The sequence below is a fragment of the Mirounga leonina genome, unplaced genomic scaffold (assembly GCF_011800145.1).
Source record: "Mirounga leonina isolate KUSES-001 unplaced genomic scaffold, KU_Mleo_1.0 Mir_168, whole genome shotgun sequence".
In the NCBI taxonomy this organism is placed as follows: domain Eukaryota; kingdom Metazoa; phylum Chordata; class Mammalia; order Carnivora; family Phocidae; genus Mirounga; species Mirounga leonina.
Genome location: NW_023270426.1, coordinates 47,196,540 through 47,220,202, shown reverse-complemented (window position 1 = coordinate 47,220,202; position 23,663 = coordinate 47,196,540). Strand labels below are relative to the sequence as shown.

Below are 23,663 nucleotides of genomic sequence, written 5' to 3'. Positions count from 1 at the left end.
TCACAGTTAAGAAGTGGCAACCCTAATTAAAACCCTGTCTGTCTATTCTAAATCCCTTGGTTTTTTCATGTACCAGGATGCTGCTCCTACCAACATTTAAAAAAGAAAAAAGTGGGGCGCCTGGGTGGCTCAGTTGGTTAAGCGACTGCCTTCCGCTCAGGTCATGATCCTGGAGTCCCGGGATCGAGTCCCGCATCGGGCTCCCTGCTCGGCAGGGAGCCTGCTTCTCCCTCTGACCCTACCCCTTCTCATGTGCTCTCTCCCTCTCTCTCATTCTCTCTGGCTCAAATAAATAAATAAAATCTTTAAAAAAAAAAAGAAATAAAAAAAATAAAGAAGAAAAAAGTGATGTGCAAAACCTAGGTTATGCTATCACATATGTTGCATCAAGTGGCAGAAATGCAAAAATACACAATTTGCTTTAAGTAAAAATCAAAAAAAAACCTTCTGACCTTTCATTTCAGTAGTTGGAAAGTACTAATACCATTTTCTCATCTGGTAGAGCTTCCTGTCACCACCATTGTCACAGTTGAAAGGAAGATCAATACTACTGCTAGAATTTTATGGCATTAAAGAACTAAATTTAAAGGATGGTGCTGAGTGGAAAATCAGTTAAATACAATTTCTTTAGGCATTTATGAAACTGCACATTTCTTGGACTTTGAGTTAGTTTCGTTTTTGAATTGACGGATCTTTTCTGGAAAAAATAGGATAACATTTATTATTAACAGCTAACATTTATTAAGCACTTGCTATGTGCCAGGCACTATGACTGACTTAATCCCACAACAACCTTCGACAGACGATTTTCTAGTTAGTAAAGGAGAACACTGGCACAGTGAGGTCGGAGAACTTGCTCAAGATCACACTGCTGTCAGCGCTGGAGGTCAGGGACGGGCCCACACTGCCTTGCTCCCGAGCACATCCCTGCACCACCTCAGGGGACTGCCTCTTACTCTCCCCTGAGAATTCGTACAGAAACAGATTTAAAGTTGAGGGAACAATCCCAGTGCTATGAAGATAATGTCACGGGAGGAGCCATTATCCATGCACGATCCCTTGAAACGGAGTATTGGCTCAGTGGTGTGATTCAGGCATTTATGCTCGGCTTTGGGTAAAACTGCATCGGTGAAAATAACGGCAGATGTGCCTATATTAGACTTTTGAATAGTTATTATTACATAAGAGTTATAGCACCCCCTAATGATTCGATCAGTTTTGAAAGCATCTTCCCTGCAGTACAGTCTTTGGGGCAAGTGATTTTCAGCAGTAACCTCAGCTGCCCAAGTAAAAGCCTGTCTGCTCTTTTCTCTTAACCTACAGATAACATTTTCGAATACACTAACTTGCAGACTTCCCCAACAGGCAAAATGGCCTCTTGAGCAAGACCATGCTTAGTGGTGGCAACTGTCTCTAACCTTAAATCCTGCCCTCTCCTGCTCCCCACACCCCACACACACACCTCCACACCCTGCCGCACATACACATCAACAGAAATCCTCCTCCACTTTTTCAAATGCCCAGTAGGGGGGGTGACATCGAGAACTGCCCGGCTAACGTGGGATCAGTATCAACTGAGCATCGACTCGCCAGAGGAGCTGCTTATTCTTTATGAGCCACTGCGCTCATCAGACTGGGATTGCCGCTGTTAATGGACAGTATTGTTTCTGCTGACTGTCCCCCGACCATTTTAAGGGAGAAGGAGCTTCTGTCTTGAAAACTAACTCACCAGCTAGTTCTGGGAAACCTGCGTGTACCAGCTCTTCATACAGCTGCTTGACCGGAGTGGCCTGGGTCATCAGGGTCCCATGCAGCCAGATGAGCAGAGCCCTGTGGCTGTGTTCACGGAAACTTCCCTTTCCTGTGCCAAGTACATACAGTCAGAGGCGAAACCCTACATGCTGATGTCTCTTTTTGTTGTGATCTTAGTTCTCACTGAATTTTCTGTATGACTGTGGTTGCAACTCATTCCTCTTCTGATGGCTGTTAGATAAAAAGCCCAGTGGATGAAAGCCCTTCCAGTTCCACTCACTGGAACTTCTTCAGGGTGACCAGAGTTTGGATTCTCTCCAGCACTTACCTTGCACCTACTGTGCTTGACACAGACCAAAGGAGCAGATAAGACATGAAGCAGCTGAGTCCCTGCCCAACAGTAAGGAACAATCTGAGATGCAGAGCTCTCCTTCAACGTTCAGTTGGCACTGCTATGCACCACCATCTCTCACACTCAAAGTGCATATTTCAACGGGGGATCCTGTTACAATGGAGAGTCTCATGCAGTCTGCCTCGGGCTAGGATCTGCACTTCTAATGAGCACCCAGATGCTGGTGTTGCTGTCTGTTAACCACACTATGAGCAGCAAACGTGTACCATCATGCTACTCCAGCTTCTGATGGAAGTATGCATCCCCTGGGCCAGGATTATTCACTGGATACCTAACCCCTGAGAGATGTTGGGGGGAAGCACTGAGATGTGTCTCTCGCAACAGGAGTTCACAGTCACAAACACAGAACAGGCTCCTAGCTCTAGCCAGTGTGTGTGGGAACAGGCAGATGCCACAAAAGGAGGGTCTGAGCTCTGGGGAGGAAGCTTGCTGGACAGACTGTTAAAGAAGCAGGTGTTTCAGGGGGAGGGAACTGTATCCATAAAGAATGTACTCCTAGGTGAATCCTGTTCCTTTCCTGATCTTGCCTTTGCCAAACTAATTCTTCTTCAGTACCACCATCATTGTGTCCCTCCTTTGCTTAAAAGCCCACAAACTCCTTAGTGCTAGTACCATTACGCTGGATTGTATTTGGATTGTGAATGTTGCTGTTACCATGCCACCTAGATTATAAATTCCACCAAATGTGCACCTTGGCTTATAGAGCAGTTCATCCCTCGCCTGGTAGAGCTAAACGCATTCTAGGCACTCCACGTTGTTTGACTAAAACGCTTTAAGTCCCCTTTATCCTGCTGGCAGGTACTCTGAAGATACAGTATATTTTCGGGCACCTGGGTGGCTCAGTTGGTTAAGCGACTGCCTTCGGCTCAGGTCATGATCCTGGAGCCCCGGGATCGAGTCCCGCATCGGGCTCCCTGCTCAGCAGGGAGTCTGCTTCTCCCTCTCCCGCTCCCCCCTCTTGTGCTCTTTCTCTCTCTCAAATAAATAAATAAAATCTTTAAAAAAAAAAAAAGATACAGTATATTTTCAAATCATTTCTTTAGGTCAAGAGGGATTTCCAGAAGGCAACTAAATTTTCCTAAAAACTTCACAGAATGTCATATGCCTAATTAGTGACAAAGGAGAATACTTAACAGTAAAAAAGAAATCTTTTCAGAAACTATAGTCAATATTCAACATTTTCAATGCATTATCTTCCATAATGTAGCTGTAGAATTAGCAGTAGAAAGTGCCATGATTTACTTTTATGTGGTGTAAATAGCACGTATTCATGGTCTGTGGTTTTGCCATCTACAGTCCCAGCAATCAATAACGCAAATCAACTGCTGAGCATGGGACTTGGTCACATCTCATAATATCCATGTAAGGAAAGTGCTCTGAATAGAATGTTTTCCCAAGAAAAGTGTCTGCTTCCTTGTCTAATTAGCTGATTAATGCCAAACAAACTTTATTTCCTAAGTTTTGGTCAAATCATAAAAAAGCAAAGCTAATGACTCCAGCTGACCTGACCTCACTAATTCTGACAGCTGGAGTCTGGCTGAATTGATTCCATGGCTTGGGATCTTCTACTCGGGAGAGCCCTGAGTCTGTCTCCCACATCTCTCATGGGACAGCTGGTCTCACCCAAGGCTGCATCCTACAAGAACTCTACACCCAGATGTGGCTGAAGGGATTCCTCCTGGAGTAGAAGCCCTAAACAGTGAGCCTTTTGTTAGAGAATGAACCTTTTCACCCCAAGACAATCTCAAGGAACACTAGAAGAGGTTGGTTTCCCAGGGACAAGTCAACTGTTAAGTCCTTGCTTCCTTAGTGCCTATTTATTTGGGAACCTTCATTTTCTTAAAGGCTAAATGCCAACTTTTCAATATGGCTCAATAAAAAGTAATTATCCTTTGCAAACTTCAGTTAATTGCAGAGTCCATGAATGTTCATGGTTTGCAAAGTTCTCAGTCATCTTTGTGGTCTTAAGCTAACTGTCCCAGTTCCTGGGCCCTTGTAGTCTGCTGCTTGTTGTGAGCACCAATCACTTACTTGGAAGATCTGCCACCAGGAAGAACAACTGCTCCTTCCTGTCCACATCATCTAGGCCATGCTTACCTGACCACTGCTCCTCAATGGCTCTGATCTGGTCACCTGTAAAGTTCCATGAACGGGCCAGCTTCTGCCACTCATTGGCCTTTAGCTGATGGTAAGCCAGGTTCCAGAGGAGACTGCGAATATGTCTGGTCTCCAAACTGTGATCTTGCTTGAATGTCAAAGTAAAGCCGGTTGATGGGTCCCTGATGCTCTCACCATGCTCCTAAATTAAAGGTAACTACATCAGACGATTTCAGACATTTTCTGCTTATTGCCTTATTTCAAGGTATGTATACAATTTTTCAGATATAACAGGTAAGATGGTAACCAAGACTTATGTTTTCAGTATTATCTGTAACTGGATCACTTTTTGTCATTCAAGATGGAGACAAATGTCTGAAATAAAAAGCTTGAGTACTATCTGTCTGACACAGGAAATGTGAGGGGTTTTGCCATGTTACATGCTTCTATCCCAGCTTGCTGATATTTATTTACTCGCCCAAAAGAAAACAGAGGGGGTGCCTTAGCTAAGGAAATGTCACAACAATAAATTCATCTTTGAAGGCCTTACTTTCAACTAATATCCCCTGTTCTTCTTGTGCGTGTTTGATTTTCTCATACCAAAGATTCAGAGAGGTCCAGATTGGATAGACTCTTAGAAAGACCCCAAAGCTGGTGCCTCCACTCATCCTGCTCTCTGGTGTGAGGAGAGCAAAGTAGAAGCCTAACTCTGGGGGCCAAAAGAATGGAGAGGACAGGGGTCGATATAATTTTGTTTTAAGTCACTGCAGCCAGGCTTAGTCCAAATGCCCTTTGCCTGGACTGATATCTTGTTTTCTCAGTTTTCAAAGGTTCCTTTTGTCCCTTCTGCAGAATCCAGCCAAAGAAACTGGAGAAAAATCTCAAAGTGAAAGCAGGTGTCATGGTTTCCTAGAGCTGCACCTGTTGTACATGCTGTCAGGCCTCCAGATCATCCTCCTTCAGGAGGTTGCAGATCAGTTAAGGACACACAGGACACACAGCCCAAGAGGATTGGGACTTACTATCTATTCTCCTTTTTTATATATGGTAACTCCTATTTTTGTCTTTCACTTACTTAAAAGTGAATCTTAATGAAAGATAATCTGAACAGCAAGACAGGAGTCCATGCTGGGGCAGGAAGTGGACTAAAATGATGTGGGTACCTGGTTGTCAAAACCGGAGAAGAACGTGGTGGGGCTTGCACCTCTGCCCCCATCACTGAGCAGCCTTTGTCTTTCATAGCATCTGCAATCACCTCGGAAGGTCTACAACATCCTGGGAAGCATGCCCAAGGAGACGGGCCAGTATTTTCTCTAGTATCTGGACCTTGTGAAAAGAAGTTGGACTAGGAATGGGAGATATAAATTACCCGTAATTGTTTCAGAGGTTGTAAAATGCAGGCAGAGTCTTCCCTGTCCCAACCTTAGCTTTACTCCTGCAGTGCCTAACTCCCAGGGAGTCCTGAAAGAGGAAAGGCTGAGGGTGAGGGATCCCACAAACTTGGGAGCCGTGGCCACTTTACTTTTTCCTTTTCTCTTCATTCCCTCTCCTGAAACAATGAGGATTCCAACAAGAACAAAACCTGAAACACCACAAGATGGAAGAACTGCAAAATGCATTAACCTTTGCACCACAGCATTTTTATTTCTTTGAGAAACACACATGCTCTGCATTCCAGGATTGGGCTGGGTGGTCCTTCAGGCTTCCAGAGGAAAGGGTCATGAATTTGGAAAGCCCAGGTCTTTTTCAACAGTTCATGGAAGCATTAATAGTTTGTCTGCCAAAGCACTTATCATATGCCAAAACTGGTGGAAATTAAAATAGCATAAGCCAGATTTTAGGAAGCTTCCCATTTGCCTCTTAACCACTGGATTTAATGATGGATATAAGAGAAGAAATTTCAATCCTCTCTTTAATGTTCTTTATTAGGAATCATTTTATATTAGGCCAGGATATAAACTTGTTAAATAAAGAGAATTTGAAATAATAAATGCATTTGGTTAAAAAAAAAAAAAAGATATAATTGTTTAATGAACAAAGTGAACTTAAAGTAAGTAATAAACAGGGGCGCCTGCGTGGCACAGTCGGTTAAGCGGCCAACTCTTGGTTTCAACTCAGGTGGTGATCTCAGGGTCCTGGGATTGAGTTGCCCTCAGCTCAGAGTAGGCTTGGGTTTCTCTCTTCCTGTCCCTCTGCCCCTCCCCTCCACATGCTCTCTCTTTAAAATAAATGAATAAATCTTTGAAATAAAATAATATATTTGGTTAAAAACATTTAAGAATATATATTAAAAAACAAGCCTTCCTCCCACTCCAGATGTCGGTCCCCATGGTCACCAAGGTTAACAACTCTCACATTTCTGAGGGTCTCCTTCATACATTTATATATTGTATAGGATTCCCAAAGTTTATCTCTCACATCTCAAAGATTTGTTAGGAAAAAGGGTTTAGTCATTTGGCGGAAAAGTAATTTATTCTCCTCTAGGAAAAAGAATCTAAAAATGCTAGCAGACATTAAAAATAGAACCAATGAATATTTCTATTTTCAAAGAAAACATGAAAATAGTCACTTAAAAAGCAAGAGAAAAGGTGGAAGTTGGGAAGGTTACCTTCAATCAAATACGGTGATGATCTAAGAAAATGAGAATGAAGCTAAGGCCAAGAGGAAGAGAATGAAAGGGGCAGGAGGAACAAAAATCAACTAGGAGGAGGAGAGAGAACTTTAATGGTCATAAAAATGTTGTTTTGTTTTACAGACGAAACGTTTGAGGAGGATGGTGTGGACTTCAAATGACATATATGTCATATCATCCAGATATATATATCAGGACTGCAGAGCTAATTAAATAGGATTGTGAGCAAGAAGGAGGCAGAACAATGCATTTTGCCTTAAGGATTTAAGGGAAATTCCTCAGGATTGGCAAATGAGACCACAAACCAGGCCTGAGGCTCCTCAGGGGTAAACACCTGAGGGTTAGGACTGAATTCTGGCACCAACCTACTGGACTAGGGGGGCCATTCAGCCTAGGATGGCAACAACCCAAAGTAGAAACTGAGGGTGGTGCCCGATAATGCAAATCCTGCCTGAGGGCTTAGATTTCGATGTTGGAGGGAAGGGCATTCTGTTGTGAAGCTGTATGTGTGGCAGCTATCAGAGGAAGTAATAATGAAAGAAGGTGGAGAGAATGTCTTGGAGGCAAGTTTTCTGTGTTCTCAAGGTGAATAAGGTTTTTGTGACTATCACAGGATTCTTGAGTAGCAGCCCGCACCACAGTGTGTTGAAAACAGCAGAGCCATGAACATAAACTTCTTTATCACTCATTAGAATGATGAGAACTTTGGTTCGTCCTGAGGGTTCTAGAGGGGAGGAGGGTGGGGGGATGGGTTAGTCTGGTGATGGGTATTAAAGAGGGCACGTATTGAGTGGAGCACTGTGTGTTATATGCAAACAATGAATCATGGAACACTGCATCTAAAACTAATGATGTACTGTATGGGGATTAACATAACATTTAAAAAAAAGAATGATGAGAACTTCGGGTTTGAGAACTTCCAGAAGGTACCAGAGCCAGAGACTCCATGACAGAGGGCACAACATGGGAGGCAGCTATGCGGGCCAAGTCAGTTAGAGCTGACACGGCCCAGCCTGCTTAGCCCAATGAGCTCTACACATCTCAGTTCTGACTACTGATGCTGGCAAAGGAGAGGGAGGGAGGAAGCAGCAGCTATTCATTCCATGAATGGAGCAGCACAGGCCAAAGGGACAGTTATAATTTGACCAAGACCCTGCCCATTAGAGCAGAAAAAAAAACTACACAAACCCCACACTGCCCATAAGAAGATGGTGGTTGCCGAAGAGCCCACTGCTGAGCTGGAATCATGCTTCCTTACCTCTTTCCAGGCATAGTATCTCTCTGCTTTAATGATCATGTCCACAGTAAGGCTGTGGTTGCTCCTGGAGGCCACAGCCAGGGCAGTCTTCCCTTGCTAAAAGGTAAAAATGAAAGTGTCAGGCAGTATGGCCTAGTGTTTAGGAGCTCCAGTTTGGAACAGGGGGATCTGCATTCAAATCCTGATCCTACTGCTTCCTTGCACTTGGGAACTTGGGCCAGTCCTTAGCTCCTCTAGGTCTCAAAGACTACCCCATGGTGTAGTGGTGAGGTGTAAATGTGATAATTTGTATCAAGCCCTTAGGACTGTGCATGGCACATGGTAATTATTCAAGAGATGGTAGGTATTGGTAGTGTCAGGCGCTGTGTCAACAGGGCAGGGGAAAAGATTGGGCTTAGGGACTGACCATCAACAGATGATATTTTACACATGCTCTATCAATGAGAATCCAGACATTTCTCCAAGACCCCTGGGCGGGGGGTCTCCCTGGCTCACTGCACTGGGGAGTTCTCGGCAGATAAATAATCTGATCACACATTTTTCTACTCAGGGCTGACTCTACCTGTAGCTGAGACTTTAGTCAGTGTGCCATGCTTCCTTCCCCCAATAGCCTTTTCCTTCTTCTATGGGAAAAGACCTCCCGATTTTAGCTAGGCACTTGGCCACTCCAAACATTTCCTAGCCTCCCTTGCACTTGGATATGTGACCTAAGTTTTGGTATATAAATGGAAGTGATTTATTTTTGCGAAGTAATTGTAAAGACAGGAAGGATGTTATTCTCCTTCCTTTCTTCCTCCTCCTGAGTGGAATGCTAGCGTGATGGCAGGAGCTTCAACAGCCATCTTAGACCAAGAAGTTGAAGCCATGTGTTGTGGAGAGTAGATAATAAGACAGAAAATGCTGGTTCTCATTAAGAATAGTAATATCCATGACAAAACTTCTAATTCATAGTACAGAATTCAGCTCACTGGACTCCTATCTAGAATTTTTTTCTATTATACTGCCTCTAACCAAGGGTGAGGAATAGGAAACTTAACCAAATGGAATGAGCAATAAAGGATATTCTGGATATAATTTTGGGCATGAGTGGCCTGGGGTCCCATCTGGTATCTTATACAAATTACAAAAGGCACACCTTTGCCAAGATTGATATAGCTGAAAACTACAGCACACAGCTTTACAAGTAATGTCCCCTAGATTTTAGGCAGTGTACAATCTGCACATCTGTACATTTCTTTTCCTGAGCAAAAGATGGTGTTTTTCATCTATTTTTTAAATGGCACATTAAAAATTTGCCCAGGGATCCTGAAGGTAATCAAAATGAACGTCAGAAATAATCCCACAAAAAGTTCTTAGCAACACATGTCTCTATGCTTAGGGATCTAGCAGTTTATCCCAGTAATTCTTCACATGGCTGAGCAAGTACAACTCCCACCAACCCAAATGATCTGGCTGTTAGTGGCGGTGCTAAGACCCAAGTGGGCCAGAAGGGTAGGGCTGACAGTTAACCAGTTTCTAGTCAAAGGAGACAGTAATGAATTAGGAAGAACTGTGCTCTGCAGGCAGTTAGCAAGTCCTTCATTGCATGCGGCCTGAATTCTGGCTTAAGAAGCCATCTGAGTCACCGTGATTAGCAGCATTCAGCTTCAGCCAGCGTTCTCGAGTTCCCAGGAAAACCTTCCCAGGGAGTGGAAACCCAAGTAATCATGCCGCTGAAGTGGGGGAAGCCCTCCAGGAGCTTGGTGACACCTCCGACCGAGAGAACAGATTTCTGGGAAAGTCATATTCACACCAAACCCTGGCTCCTTTTTCCCAACCCACTCTGATGCACTCTTACAGCCATTTATCCTTGGTAAAAATGGTGGGAGTGAGTAGAAAAGGTAGTTTTTATTACTTAACTAATTAGGTGTTGGGGGCCAATCATGTGCCAGGCCCAGAGAAGAAAGGGAGGAGGAGAAGGGAAAAATGGGAAAATCAAATTGTGAGTCAAGTTACAGCACTGATGGCATTTGCCAGGACATCCAGTCCACTAGCACTGGGGGCCCAGAATGAATTCCCTTCCCAATGCTACGGGCTCTTCACCTACAAGACTGCCCCAGAGGGGTTAAGTATTAATGAGAAAGTGGAATCAAGTAGGAAGAGAAAGCACGGGAAAATATGAATGTGAACTGTCACTACTAACGCCAAATCTTAACGGGCAGTAACAAGCCACAATGGCGGAAGTGGTGTAATTCCACCCACATGACAGAGTTATGGGTGGTTGCATTTTCCTTCCTTATGCTTCTCTGTGTTTTCCAGATTGTCCACAGTGGGCTTGTACTACTTTTTATGATAACTTTAAAAAACTGACCTCTAGAGAAAAGTAAAATAACACATCAATCCTTCAAGTCCCACAAATGTAAAATGTGAGATTCTGAAAGAGTACGGAGGGTGAACCTCGCTTGCACTAGGAATTAAGGATGTGCTGAGCTGATGAAGAGTGTGGGTGAAGACAAGAAAGGGAAAAACTGCAAGTTGCAGAAGTAGTCAGCCCTGCTCAGAGCTGTGGGAAGGCGCTGGACAACCAACAAGCAGCCTGGCTTTGAAGCCTGGCTCTGCGTCTTACTGTGCATGTGACCCTTGACATCATTGAAATCTCTTGGAAACTGGGATAATTTTGCCCACCTCACAGAACAGATGTGAGGATTGAAATAAGGTGCACATGGGTGAGCACCTGACAGGACTGCCACACCTTGGTCTCCTGTGTTTACGCTTTTCAGTAAGCTGGAACCTAGTGGACAGCGGCCCCGCTACCCTCCTGTGATGGAGCCCACCTTACTGCGTCACTTGAAAAACAAAGTTGTCTTTCTTTAAAAACAAGTCTACACAATGCCCAAAAGGTGGAAGCAACCCAACGTCTGTCCACAGATGCAAGGATAAACAAAATGTGGTCTATACACGGTGGAATACCATTCGTCCTTAAAAAGGAAGGATATTCCGACACACACTACAACACGGATAAACCTTGAGGACATTATGCTACATGAAATAAGCCAGTCACAAAATGACAAACACAGTATGATTCTATTTATGAGGTACCCAGAATAGTCAAATTCGTGGAAACAGAAAATAGAGTGGTGGTTGCCAGGGACTGGGAAAGGAGGAGGAAATGGGTAGTTGCTGTTCAGAGTTTCAGTTTGCCAAGATGAAAAAGTTCTGGAGATGGGTTGCGTAACAGTGTTAACAGACTTAACACTACTGAACTGTACACTTAAAAATGGTAAAGATGAGGGACGCCTGGGTGGCTCAGTCGGCTAGGCATCTGCATTCGGCTCAAGTCATGGTCCCGGGGTCCTGGGATCGAGCCCCGCATCGGGCTCCCTACTCTGCGGGAGGCCTGCTTCTCCCTCTGCCTGTCTCTCTCCCGGCTTGTGCTCTGTCTCTCTCTGACAAATAAATAAATAAAATCTTTTTTAAAAAATGGTTAAGATGATAAATTTTATGTTATATGTATTTTACAATTAAAGAATTTTTAAGTAAGAGCAAGTTTAGACGTGTATGTTTGTTCATTGCAGCTCTGCTTATAACAGCAAAAGCTAAGGAACAATTCAAATGCCCATCGGCTGAGAACTAAACCAATTATGATATGTCCATGCCGCAGCCTCTTGTGCAGCTATATAAAGAATGAAGAAACTCTCCTTGTACTAATATGGAACAGTTTCCACTTTATATACTTAAAGGAGAAAAGCTAAATGCAGGACAATATGAAGAAGTACATCACCACAATGTAAAAAGGATGGAGGAATATGGTAAGAGTATAATATATTTATGTTTGCTTGTTTATGCATAAAGAAACGGGAAAGCACTAAGAAACTGATGACAATAGATCCGTGTGGCAAGAGTAGTGTGCGACCGGACAACTAGGGTCAGGGGTGGGTGGGACATTTTTACTGTAAAACCTTTACTGATTATGTTTTTAAATTTCTGGACCACATGAATCTATCATCTTTCCCAAATTAGTAAATAATTTTAATTTTTAAGAAATACATATTTTCGGGGGGCCTGGGTGGCTCAGTTGGTTAAGCGACTGCCTTCGGCTCAGGTCATGATCCTGGAGTCCCGGGATCGAGTCCCACATCGGGCTCCCTGCTCACCAGGGGGTCTGCTTCTCCCTCTGCCCTCTTCCCTCTCGTGCTCTCTGTCTCTCATTCTCTCTCTCTCTCAAATAAATAAATAAAATCTTAAAAAAAAAAAAAGAAATACATATTTTATTATTCAGAGTAAAATATCTTACCTACATACCTCAATCAAAATCAGGATGTTTTACTGACTGCCAGGACAAAAGGTTTCTCCAGTGTGTGTCCATCTCACAAGGGGTATGCTAAGGCTTACAGCCAACAGAAGTTCTTCACAACCATCTCTGCTGAACACAGTGAAGGCCATGAACTTACCTTATCAACAATCTTCAGGTCACAGCCTGCCTTCCGCAAGGTTTCCACCAGTTCCACATTGCCAAGATCAGCAGCAACATGCAAAGGAGTCTGCTGCCTCTGCCACGAGAAATTTCAAAAATGTAATCTAAACACATTAAGGAGGGGGGAAAAAACTTACATAATGAAAAGACACAGGGAATGCAGAGGTGTCCTATATGGGCATAAGGGAAAATAGATTAAGATCACGTTTTTATTTTATTTTATTTTATTTTTTTAATATTGTATTTATTCATTTGAGAGAGAGAGAGACAAGGAGAGAGAGAGAGCACGAGCAGGGGGCAGGTGCAGAGGGAGAAGCAGGCTCCCCACTGAGCAGGGAGCCCAACCCAGGGCTCGATCCCAGGACCCTGAGATCATAACCTGAGCCGAAGGCAGATGCTTAACGACTGAGCCACCCAGGCGCCCCAAGATCATATTGTTACATAGGTACAGGGGACATTCACTGCAGTGTTATTTTTAACAGTGAAAAACTGAAAGGAAGTTGCATGTTTCACTAGAAGACTCATTTGATAAATTATGGTATATCCAAATGCTGGGTTAGTAAGCAACAATTAATTATGATTTTTAAAAGATGATTTCAATATGAGATACTAGAATAGTAAAGTTCATAGAGACAGAAAGTAGAGTGGTGGTTACCAGGAACTGTGGGGACGGGAGAATGGGGAGTTAGTGTTTAATGAGTACAGAGTTTCAGTTTGGGAAGATGGAAAAGTTCTGGAGATGGATGGTGGCCATAGTTGCTCAACAATGTGGATGTACTTAATGCCGATGAACTGTACATTTAAAAATGGTGAAATTTCTTTCTGGGGTAATCATTTTCTTACCAAGAGGGTAACAGTGTTTTAAAGAAGTATACAAAATCACAAGAAAGTCACCCATTTTAACCTTTCACTGAAAGGATATGCTAATGTGCAGATATTTCTAAAATATTAGTACTGAAAGGAACGCCATTTATGGTCTAGGCCAACCCTTGAACCAGAGAGAGGAAGCAACTTCCCCAGAGTCACACAGGTGGGCAATATAGCATCTAGCTCAGTACTCTTCCAACCAGAGCACAGGGCCAACCTGCTTGGGGCATTAGCATAATTAATATCAGAGAGCATTTATTAAAGACTCACTTTTGGGTGGCAATGTGCCCCTCTGGGGGCTCATCGAAAACATCACACTTAAATGACAAACTATCAAAGGTCTATACCAACATGGAACAGAGATACAAGTGTCATACATCAAATACCAATAAAATTTCATTGCGACGATACTGCTCTAAGTCTAAAAGGCAGGAAATGAACCAAAATGTTAACAAGAGTTGTCTTTCTTTGGGGGGGAATTACAAACAAATGTAAGTTTTTACCTTATTTATGTTTTCTTATGGTTATACATTGAGTGTATTCCCAATCTAACAGAAAATTGAAATGATAAAGTCTAATTCTATAATGGGGGGGCGGGGTGCCCACTAATAAACCCTCCTTCTCTGGAGTGAATCTAGCCAGTTCTGGTGAAACCAAAATCCTATGTGAGTTCTGTGTATGGAACAAAGATTCTGCTCATTTGGAAATATTTGGGGCATTAACAGACTTGGACACATAAGTATATATAATAACAAAAAGGTCCTCCCCCGCCGCCCCAAATGTTTGGGATAGTGGAACACAGGGAGGACGGTCCATGGGGGAAGGAAGGGACGGAAGTGTAGGTAAGTGTCCATTCTGCTCCCACACAAAGGAACTCCTAGGTTGGAGTTGGAGGAGACTGGAGAGACCTGAGGCAGTGCTCTGGGTTCCCCAGATTCAGAAGCTGAGGACCACCCAGCGGGTTAGGACAGGGTTAGGACAGGCATGCACACTGGATCTGGCCGCTCCCTCCCCTCAGGGCGCAGGCTGAGGCTTCTCTAGGTAGAGGCAGAAAGGCAAGAGGTGTCCAGAGTTCTCATCTGTCCCCAGGGTTCCAGAAGGGCTCCTCCCCCCAAAAGTTTCTCTTCCTACTCCTGACAGCTCTTGGGAGAGGCAGCTCAGCCCCAGAGGTGGCCCTGATTCAGACAGTGCCCACTCCCATCCTCTTAATCTTCCACCTCAGCATTTGCATTTCCAGCCAGTGATGGATTCCTTTTACGGGGCATTTGATTCTGCTCCAGTGGACTGGTGATTTTTTTTTTTTTTTTTTTTTTTAATTCAAAGAGGTCTCTTTTGCCTTTGGGTAAAAGGAAGACACATTTATAGTCTCTAATATAGAAACAAAGCTTCCTCCTTGTGACAAAGGGCTACCACCAGCCAATTATATTTCATACTGACAGAGTGGCTTTTGATTTAAAGAGCCGTTGGCAATTTACCTCTGAGCTACTGTTTATCTATCAGAGGTGCTGGGACTGTTAAGTACAAACAGGTTTAAGAATGCACGAGCTGGACCCCAGTTGTGTGTTTGAAAAAGTATGTGTGTGCAAGTGGGAGTGGGGGTCACAGAAGAAAAGGGATAAAGAAAATATGTATATTCCACCTGGAAATTTTTAGGGTACCTTGAACTTGCTCAAAACTACCCCTAACCACACAATGCATTGAATCATAAGCAAACAGACTCTTGGGTTCTGATATACCTGGCTTACCTGATTTAAGATGTCAATGTTGTGCTGTGCACTTAATAAGCTGTTCACAACTGAGATATGGTTGTTGGTAACAGCTAAATGAAGAGGGGAGTCCTTTGGCTGCAGAAAGAAAGAGAAAGAAAATTTCAAATCCAAAAGATTCTGGCTTCATCATTCAGACCAAAAAGCAATTCATTTTGATAGAGATGTCCTGATAATCTCCTAGTACTGGAGCTGCCCAGCACAGCATCAGGCCAATAGCAAGTGTTCAGCATCATTTCCATCCCAAGGTTGTGCTCTCCCCCTTCATTTGTTCTAGAACTATAGGCTGAACACCCACTATGGGCCAGGCTCTTTTCAGGAGGTTAAGGATTCAGTGGTTAACATGGCCCATTCTCAGGAATCTTCCAATATAGTGGGGTAAGAAAATATTAATTTTTTTAAAAAAAAATCACAAAATATACAAATTGTGAAAAGTGTTTTGGAGGAAAAGGAGAGTGGCAGGAGAGCATAAGTGGGATGGGCAGACAGCTAACCTTTCTGAAGATGAAAAAAAGCCTTCCTGAAGAATTGGCACTTTCACTTAGATAAGAATGATAAGAAATATGAAATAGGCTTAACTGCAGGACTTCTCAGTGCCTTCCAAGACCTAAATTATGGTGGGAATAGCTACAAGGTAGAAAAGGCATGCACGTTCAGCATTTCCTGAACTGATGTGATTTAGAGCTCTTTCTCCCCAGAGCACTCTGTGGGACTAATGCCCCACTCACCCAGGGACACCATTCTCATGTGTAGCCCTCCCATGTAGATAGAGTATACAGCCGCAGGATGTTCACCAAGCCCCTCCAGCCTGCTCCCCTTTCCTCCTCATTTGCAGTTAAACTGCCTGTCCTGCAGCCTCACCCTCACTCACCTGGAGTGTCCCAGCCCCTCTCAGCCATCCCCACAGGCAGTCTTCTTTCCCAGCCCCACCAGGCTGTCATGACCACCTCTAGGACCTCCTGCAGCTTCACCACCACCCAGCAGCCACTGGCACATGGAGGCGCTAGAGAAACGTCTCCAGGGGTACTGAAGGCGGCCGAAAAGAAAAAAAGGTGGGGAGAAAGAGGTTAGGTGTGAGAGAGAGCGAGCTGCGGGGCAGTCAGGGTGGAGGGAAGGCAGGGGGCGGCAGGGGGAGGGGGTGCACGTGTGAAAGAGCAGGGCTCTCAGAAGATCCAGGGAGGCCATGCACAGCAGGCGAGCTGAGAGCCAAGGCAGGTAGTGCGAGGGCAGGTGATGAGGACAGAGCACAGGGTTGGTCAGGGAAAGAGATATCAATAATAAGCACCAGGTAGGCACATTGAACATATTTTTATAATTCTACTTAATGCATACTCACTTCCCCAACAGTTTATACTCTGTTTTAAACTCTGGGCTAATAGTTTTCATTCACAATGACCCTAGCAGTTAGATCTTCTATTCCCCACTTTATATACGAGGCAAAGAGCCATTCCATAACTTCCACAAGGCCTTGGAGCCAGGAAGTGGCAGAGACAGGATTCGAACCCCTATCCGATAGCCTGACTCTAACACTGGCACCGGGCTCCTTCCCAGGAAACCTACTGGGAAAGAAACCTATGGAAGAGAGATGTACTGAGTGTGCAAGGGCCGCACCAGCACACAGAGGAGGAGGAGAAGAGGGGGGCGGTAGGACTCCACAGCTGCATAGGTCAGGCTGCCACAGGCATGAGCAAGGAAATGGACATGCTGGGACTGGTTGGGGCAGGGTGGGAGGAAGGCTTTCTGTGCAGGCCCCTTCTACTCAGGAAGAATGTTCTCTCTTGAGGCACCAAGCATGAAAAAAGAGAAAGCATCCATTGGCAGTGTCTTTCCTGCCAGGCAGTGTCCTTCCTGCTGGGGCCACCGGCCTTGCTGGGACCCAACTGCCCCCCTGCGCCCCGAGAAACAGAGCGTCTATCCTTGGATAGACCAGGTGAGTTCAGAGCCAATTCCCTAACATCGTTCTCCAAAAACTACCAGACGTGATCAAATCGCATCCCTTCTCTCCAGTTAATATAATAAATAGTCATGGCTAAGCAAGATCAGAGGAAATAACCTTCTCACAGGAGAAATGAAAATAGGGTGAAAAATAGAAGAATGTTTTCCATCTAATTCCACCACAGAGGGCCTTTGTTAATGCTGCCAAAGCCAACTCAAACTTCAGAAAACCTAAATCAGTAAAAAGGATTGACTTTCAAAAGAAAAACAAGATCACTCAGTGAAGGGGGGAAACATGATCATTCTCCTTCCCATTTATAGCAGTGTCCTTTTTTCCCCAGACTGATAAATTTAATACAAGAATAACAGCATCTCTAGACACCTGAGGAAGTTTTATTGCAGCAAATATCAATATTTAAAACACAAAGAATTCATTTTGTTCCGGAACTTCAATGACTTTCTAAAATTCATCCCTTGGATTTTATTTCTCAAAATTAAGACTCAGTCTCCAAAAGAAGTCAGTCAGCTTTCCTAGAAAGAGTTCCTCCTTTGTGAACACCTCATCCCCGCAAAGTATCTGCGAGGAGCATCTCCCCACACAGCCAGCCTCACGGCACCAGGATCAAAGCCCATGTTACTGGAATAGACTCACTTCTGTGTTCTGGTGCAGATCAACATTCTCACTGAGAAGACAGCTGACAAGGGATGTATGGCCATTCTGGGTTGCCATCTGCAAAGCACTGATGTTGAACTGCAAGACACAGGTGGAAAGGGCAGGGAGGACCTCCATTACAACCCAGCATTCTTTCTGGTATTCATCACATGGTAATTAATTAATACAATGAAACAGTACAACTATTTAAGAAAGAAAATCCAATGTGTTTTTTATTATTTTGAGGGCCTCTTTTTTACTTCCCCTAAGTGTTTCCCATAGGAGTAAGAGTCCTAGGTAACACATGCCTCAGGCAAATATGAGCTAAATCCCTGTTTCCCTTCTCTAAGAAGTACAAAGTGGACAAGGGCTAAGTCTTCTCTCCATACACCCTGAAAAACCCCTCCTTGAACCAAAACGGCTGACTTGGTATTGGTCCCAGGAAATGCCTCAACACCCTCCTGCCCCCTGGCCGGCTCACCTGCAGCTCTCCCTTCTGCCGGGTCTGGTTTCAAAGCTTAGCATGACTGCTATCTTTGTGCAGTGTTCCCTGATGGCCCCTTACCCAGCTTCACTGCCTCTCCTTCCCTGTTCTCTGTGCTCAAGTGGCTTCACCTCGTGTCCACGCTAGATGGCAAAATTGCTCTTGATTATCCTGCCAACCTCCAAAAGGTTTTAGCATGGTGCCGTGCAGTAATATAAGGTCAATGGATATTTGCTGACTGATTAATTGTAAGATTGCTACGAAGTGTCTCTAGGTCCACCAAACAAGGTCCTACAGGATGTAACATTTTCCCAAAAATGGCTGCATAAGTAACTGCCATCTCACGTGCCCGTCTGCAATGTGAGCCTTCCACTCCCCCAACACGAGGTCTACCCTTGCATCTGGGCGGACCCTGTGAGTGCTCGGACCAATCAACAGAGTAGGGCAGAAGGGACAGTGTGTCAGTGGCAGGTGTAGCCGCTGACCGGCCGCGGAGCTTCTGCTTTCTACCTATTAAAAACCAGCTGCGGGGCACCTGGGTGGCTCAGTCGTTAAGCGTCTGCCTTCGGCTCAGGTCATGATCCCAGGGTCCTGGGATCGAGCCCCGCATCGGGCTCCCTGCTCAGCGGGAAGCCTGCTTCTCCCTCTCCCTCTGCCTCTCTCCCTGCTCATGCGCACTCTCTCTCTCTCTGTATCTCTGTGTCTCAAATGAATAAATAAAATCTTTAAAAAAAAACCAGCTGCCTGGCTGGGAGGAGACCACACGTGAGTGCTGTTCCGCAGCCCGAGCTGAGCTCCCAGCTGACAGCTGCCACCAACTGCCGGTCAGGGGAGCGAGCCACCGGCGACGTCCGGCTCACTTACGCTTCCAAATGCCCGAAGTCCTGGCTGACACCTGACTGTGACCACATAACACACCCAGAGTAAGAATCTCTCCGCGCAGCCCAAGCCCCAGAGCCGTGAGGTAGATAATAGGGTATTGTCGCTCAAGCCACTGCACTTCCGGTAGGTTTCTTACGAAGCAACAGATAAGATGCTACTAAGAACAGTACACACACTGACCACCTGGACTCTAGCTTGAGCTGCTACTAAATGTCTCTGTGACCCTGTATAAGTGGCCTCTCAAGGACAGGCCTCTTTGTCTTCATCTGTAAAAAAGGACATAACTACCTGTATTAGTTTTTATTGCTGCTAATAACAAATTGCCACAAACTCAGTGGCTCAAACAATACAAATGTATTATGTTACAATTCTGGAAGTCTGAAGTGTGAAATGGGCCTCTCTGGGCTAAAATAAAGACCTTTCTGGAGGCCCTCAGGAAAATCCACTTCTTTGACTTTTCCAGTTTGTGGAAGCCGCCCACACTCATGGCCCCTCCCTCCAACTTTTTTTTTTTTAAAGATTTTTATTTATTTATTCATGAGAGACAGAGAGAGAGAGAGGCAGAGGGAGAAGCAGGCTCCCAAGGAGCAGAGAGCCGGATGCGGGGCTTGATCCCAGGACCCTGGGATCATGACCTGAGCCGAAGGCAGACGCTTAACCATCTGAGCCACCCAGGCGCCCCCTCCCTCCAACTTTTAAGCCAGCTAAGTCCTTCTCACCCTGCATCGCTCTGACCTCCTCACCTGCCTTCCTCTTCTGCTTTAAAACACGTTCGTGATTACACTGGGCCCGCCTCGATAATTGAGGATAATCTCATTTGAAGGTCAGATGATTAGCAACCTTAATTCCATGCACAACCTAAATTCCTCTTTGCCTTGTAACATAACATATTCACAAGTTCCAAGGATTAGGATGTGGACCTCCTTGGGGTGAGGGAGCATTATTCTGCTTACCACACCATCATACCTCTTTTTCTCAAGCCATAGTAATATTGGGAGAATAAACGAGCTAGTAAATATGTACAGTATTCATTTACACACACAAAAAACAAACACAAAAACTTGAGCACTTACTATGTGCCAGGCACTATGTTAGATAGTGGGGAAATAGGATGGTGAATAAGATCTCCACTAGTACATTCCAGTAGAGGTGGACAACCAGTAGACCTATAGATTGGCAGACAGATCAATCAATCAGTAGACTGAGAATAGATCTATTTACTAGTTCTAGATGTTATGAGAATAATAACAGCTCATACTAAGTGCAACAACACAAAGTAAAACAGCAGGACTGGATGGCTACTTTCCAGTGAGTGATCAAGAAAATCCTCTAGGATAGGGTAACATTGGGGCTGAGATCAGAATGGTAAGACATGCCCCCTCCAATGAGATCTGAATCAGAAGCAAGTTTGTGTAGAACCCAAAGCCAGGAGGTAGTAGGAAGAGCTGTGAGACTCTAGCATCTTACCCCGGAGGCACCATCAGCACTGAGTATAGGGCCTACAGACTTTTTAAGAGCCAAAGAAATGTTTAAAACCTTTACCAAAAAAATTATTGATTCCAAGAGACCAAAAGAAAACCGTGAAATTGAAGCGAATAAATATTTAATTGACATATTCATACTTCATTGATTGTTAAATGTAGTAGTCATAAAATATTCATTACATTTGTAAACAATTTGTAGGTTCAATTTTTTCACCTCTTCAAATTCCCAAGTATACACAGAGTTCTTACAAACCAGAGTCAATCATAAATTAGGGGAGTTTATCAGAACCAAATAATTATGAAAGCACCAATTAAAAAGCCTTTTAAAATAATTTACAGCAAAAACAATTTTTTAATGTGGAATGTTGGGGCATTTAAATATGTTTGATAAGATGTAAGGGGGTAGGGCCTCCAGAAAGGAGTTGTTAGGGTCTACAAAAGTCTTCACTGGACCAGGGGCATCTAGTACGACCCTGAAGAGAACCTACTGCCCAAACTCTGGGCAGTATAACATCCAGCACAAATGGAGGAAGCCTCTGCTGTCAGCTCAATCCATAATCTCCAATTGCCTTCCCAGAAATGGCTCAATCCTTTACCCCTTCCCCTTAGTCGGGGGTTAGGGCACAAAAGCAATCTCCCGGACAGCAAGACGAATCACTGTCAAGAGGTGAAGCATTTCCAAGATCAAACACGGTAATCACCTACAGATGGAAGAGCAAAATAAGCCTAACGTGTCCCCCCAGTAACTTGTCCGTGCTGCTGGCTTCTCGCTGCACACTGCTCGGGTCCCCCAGGGGGTGAGGCGGAGACAGGTGCGAACAACGAGTGGGGGCTGAAGCCGTTGATCCAGGAAGTGTGTTAATGAACTCAGGGGAAAACTCAAGAAAAATGTAAAAGCTGAAAAATGGACTCAGGACAATTTCCAGGCTGCCTAGATGAGGCCGAGGCTGTAAGGATATGGCCAATGTGGAGTCTGCAATCCCAGCTGGGTGGGGAGAATGTGAGCATGTGAAAGCCATCACAAAGCAAAACCTTTCTGGAGGCTAACAGAATTAAGTACAGAAGGGAGGGAGGGCACAGAACAATGGAGTCAGCCAAAAGGAGTGAGCCCAATAGGACCCTGATAATGAGGGAGGCTTTTCCAGGGACTCCAACGGGGGCTGAAGACTGAGGGCAGGGAGGCACCTGTGAATGCCTGAAAAACAGCACAGCTCTCCACACTCTGAGAATTTCATGGGCCCCATGAATTCTTAATGTGGTGCTCATTTACTGCACAAATAATGGTGCTCATTTACTGCACAAATAAGTCTGCAACTCCAGGGGGAATCAAGTCATAGTATCTTTATTTTCCACTCTCTCACAGTCTTGTCCATGTGTATATAAATTTCAGATAGTGAAGATGTATGCACAAATACATATTGGGTTTTTTTTTTGGTGTTCTATCATGAACATTTTTTTAAAAGATTTTATTTATTTATTTGACAGGGAGAGACACAGCGAGAGAGGGAACACAAGCAGGGGGAGTGGGAGAGGGAGAAGCAGGCTTCCTGCTGAGCAGGGAGCCCGATGCGGGGCTCGATCCCAGGACCCCGGGATCATGACCTGAGCCGAAGGCAGACGCTTAATGACTGAGCCAACCAGGCGCCCCATATCATGAACATTTTTTATATTGTAATATATTTAGTATATTTAGTATTTACCATTAATATTTTTAACAGCTACATAACTTTCCAAGAAAAAGGCACACCAAACTTTTATTTGGCTTTCCCCTAGAATTCATAGCATGTATAGGCTGTATCTAATTCTTGGCTATTGGAGGTAACTTTATTATCTATCTTAATGCGTGTAGCTTTTTCCCTTTTTAAGATTATTCCCTTAACAGAATTTTTCAAGCCTGGGTGAAAGGTAAGTGACAAATTGCTTTTTAAAAGCATTGTACAAATGTACACTTCCACCAGCAGAATAAAGAGTATAAAACATTACCAGTTTGGGACTCTAATCTTGATCCGAGTGTTTAACTTTATACCTTTTGAAAAGGCATTGTTTCTACAGACATACCTCCTTTTATTGATTTGCTTTATTGCACAGATACCCCCTTTTTTTTTTCAAGGTGAAAGCACAAAACTTCAGTGGAGGAAGTAACTGCAGATGTGGTGGAAATAGTAAGAGAAATAGAAGTGGAGCCTGAAAATGTACTTAATTGCTGCAATCTTGTGATAAAAAAACTAAGAGATGGGGAGTTGCTTCTTACAGATGAGCAAAAAAAGTAGTTTCTTAAGATGGAAGCTACTCCTGGTGAAGATGCTGTGAAGATGTTGAAATGACAACAAAGGATTTAGAATACTGCATAAATTTAGTTGATAAAGCAAGGGCAGGGTTTGAGAGGACTGACTCCAATTTTTAATTAAGTTCTACTGTGGGTAAAATGCCAAACAGCATCCTTGCTACAGAGAAATGGTTCACAAAAAGAAGAGTCAATCACTGCACCAAACTTCACTGTTGTCTCATTTAAGAAACTGCGACAGCTACCTCAACCTTCAGCAACCATCACCCTGATCAGTCAGCAGCCCTCAACACTGAGGCCAGACCCTCCCCGCCATGAAAAGATTATGACTTACTGAGAGCTTAGAGGATGGTTAGCCTTTTTTAGCAATAAAGTATTTTTTAATTAATGTATGTACGTTGTTTTTAGGGGCCTAATGCTATTGCACACTTAACAGACCACAGTAATCTTTTATATGCACTGGGAAACCAAAAAATTCATTTCACTCACTTTATTGTGATACTTTTTTGCAATGGCCTGGAACCAAACCTGCAATATCTTAAAGGTTTGCCTGTACATTGTGCTGATATGGAGAGAGTTCCAAAACATACTGGCACTTAAAAGAAAAAAAAAACAACCACCCAAGGTGCAGAGCTGCAGATCCAAGTGGTGGTGTCAGTACTCATACATGTGCGTGCTTCATCACAGTTTCCATGTAAATGCATG

At 44.1% G+C, this 23,663-nt stretch overlaps 1 protein-coding gene across 1 annotated transcript in view; it reads right to left on the bottom strand.

Annotated features, from left to right (window-relative positions):
• Nucleotides 1-271: 271 nt before the first annotated feature.
• ANKDD1B (ankyrin repeat and death domain containing 1B) overlaps nt 272-23,663 on the bottom strand; it is a 58,430-nt gene continuing 35,038 nt past the window's right edge. Inside the window, 7 exon segments of the mRNA XM_035015067.1 lie at nt 272-697; nt 1,730-1,861; nt 4,262-4,463; nt 8,152-8,247; nt 12,582-12,680; nt 15,217-15,315; nt 17,825-17,923. Of these exon segments, the coding sequence (XP_034870958.1) occupies nt 636-697; nt 1,730-1,861; nt 4,262-4,463; nt 8,152-8,247; nt 12,582-12,680; nt 15,217-15,315; nt 17,825-17,923 (789 nt within the window). The 3' untranslated portion in view covers nt 272-635.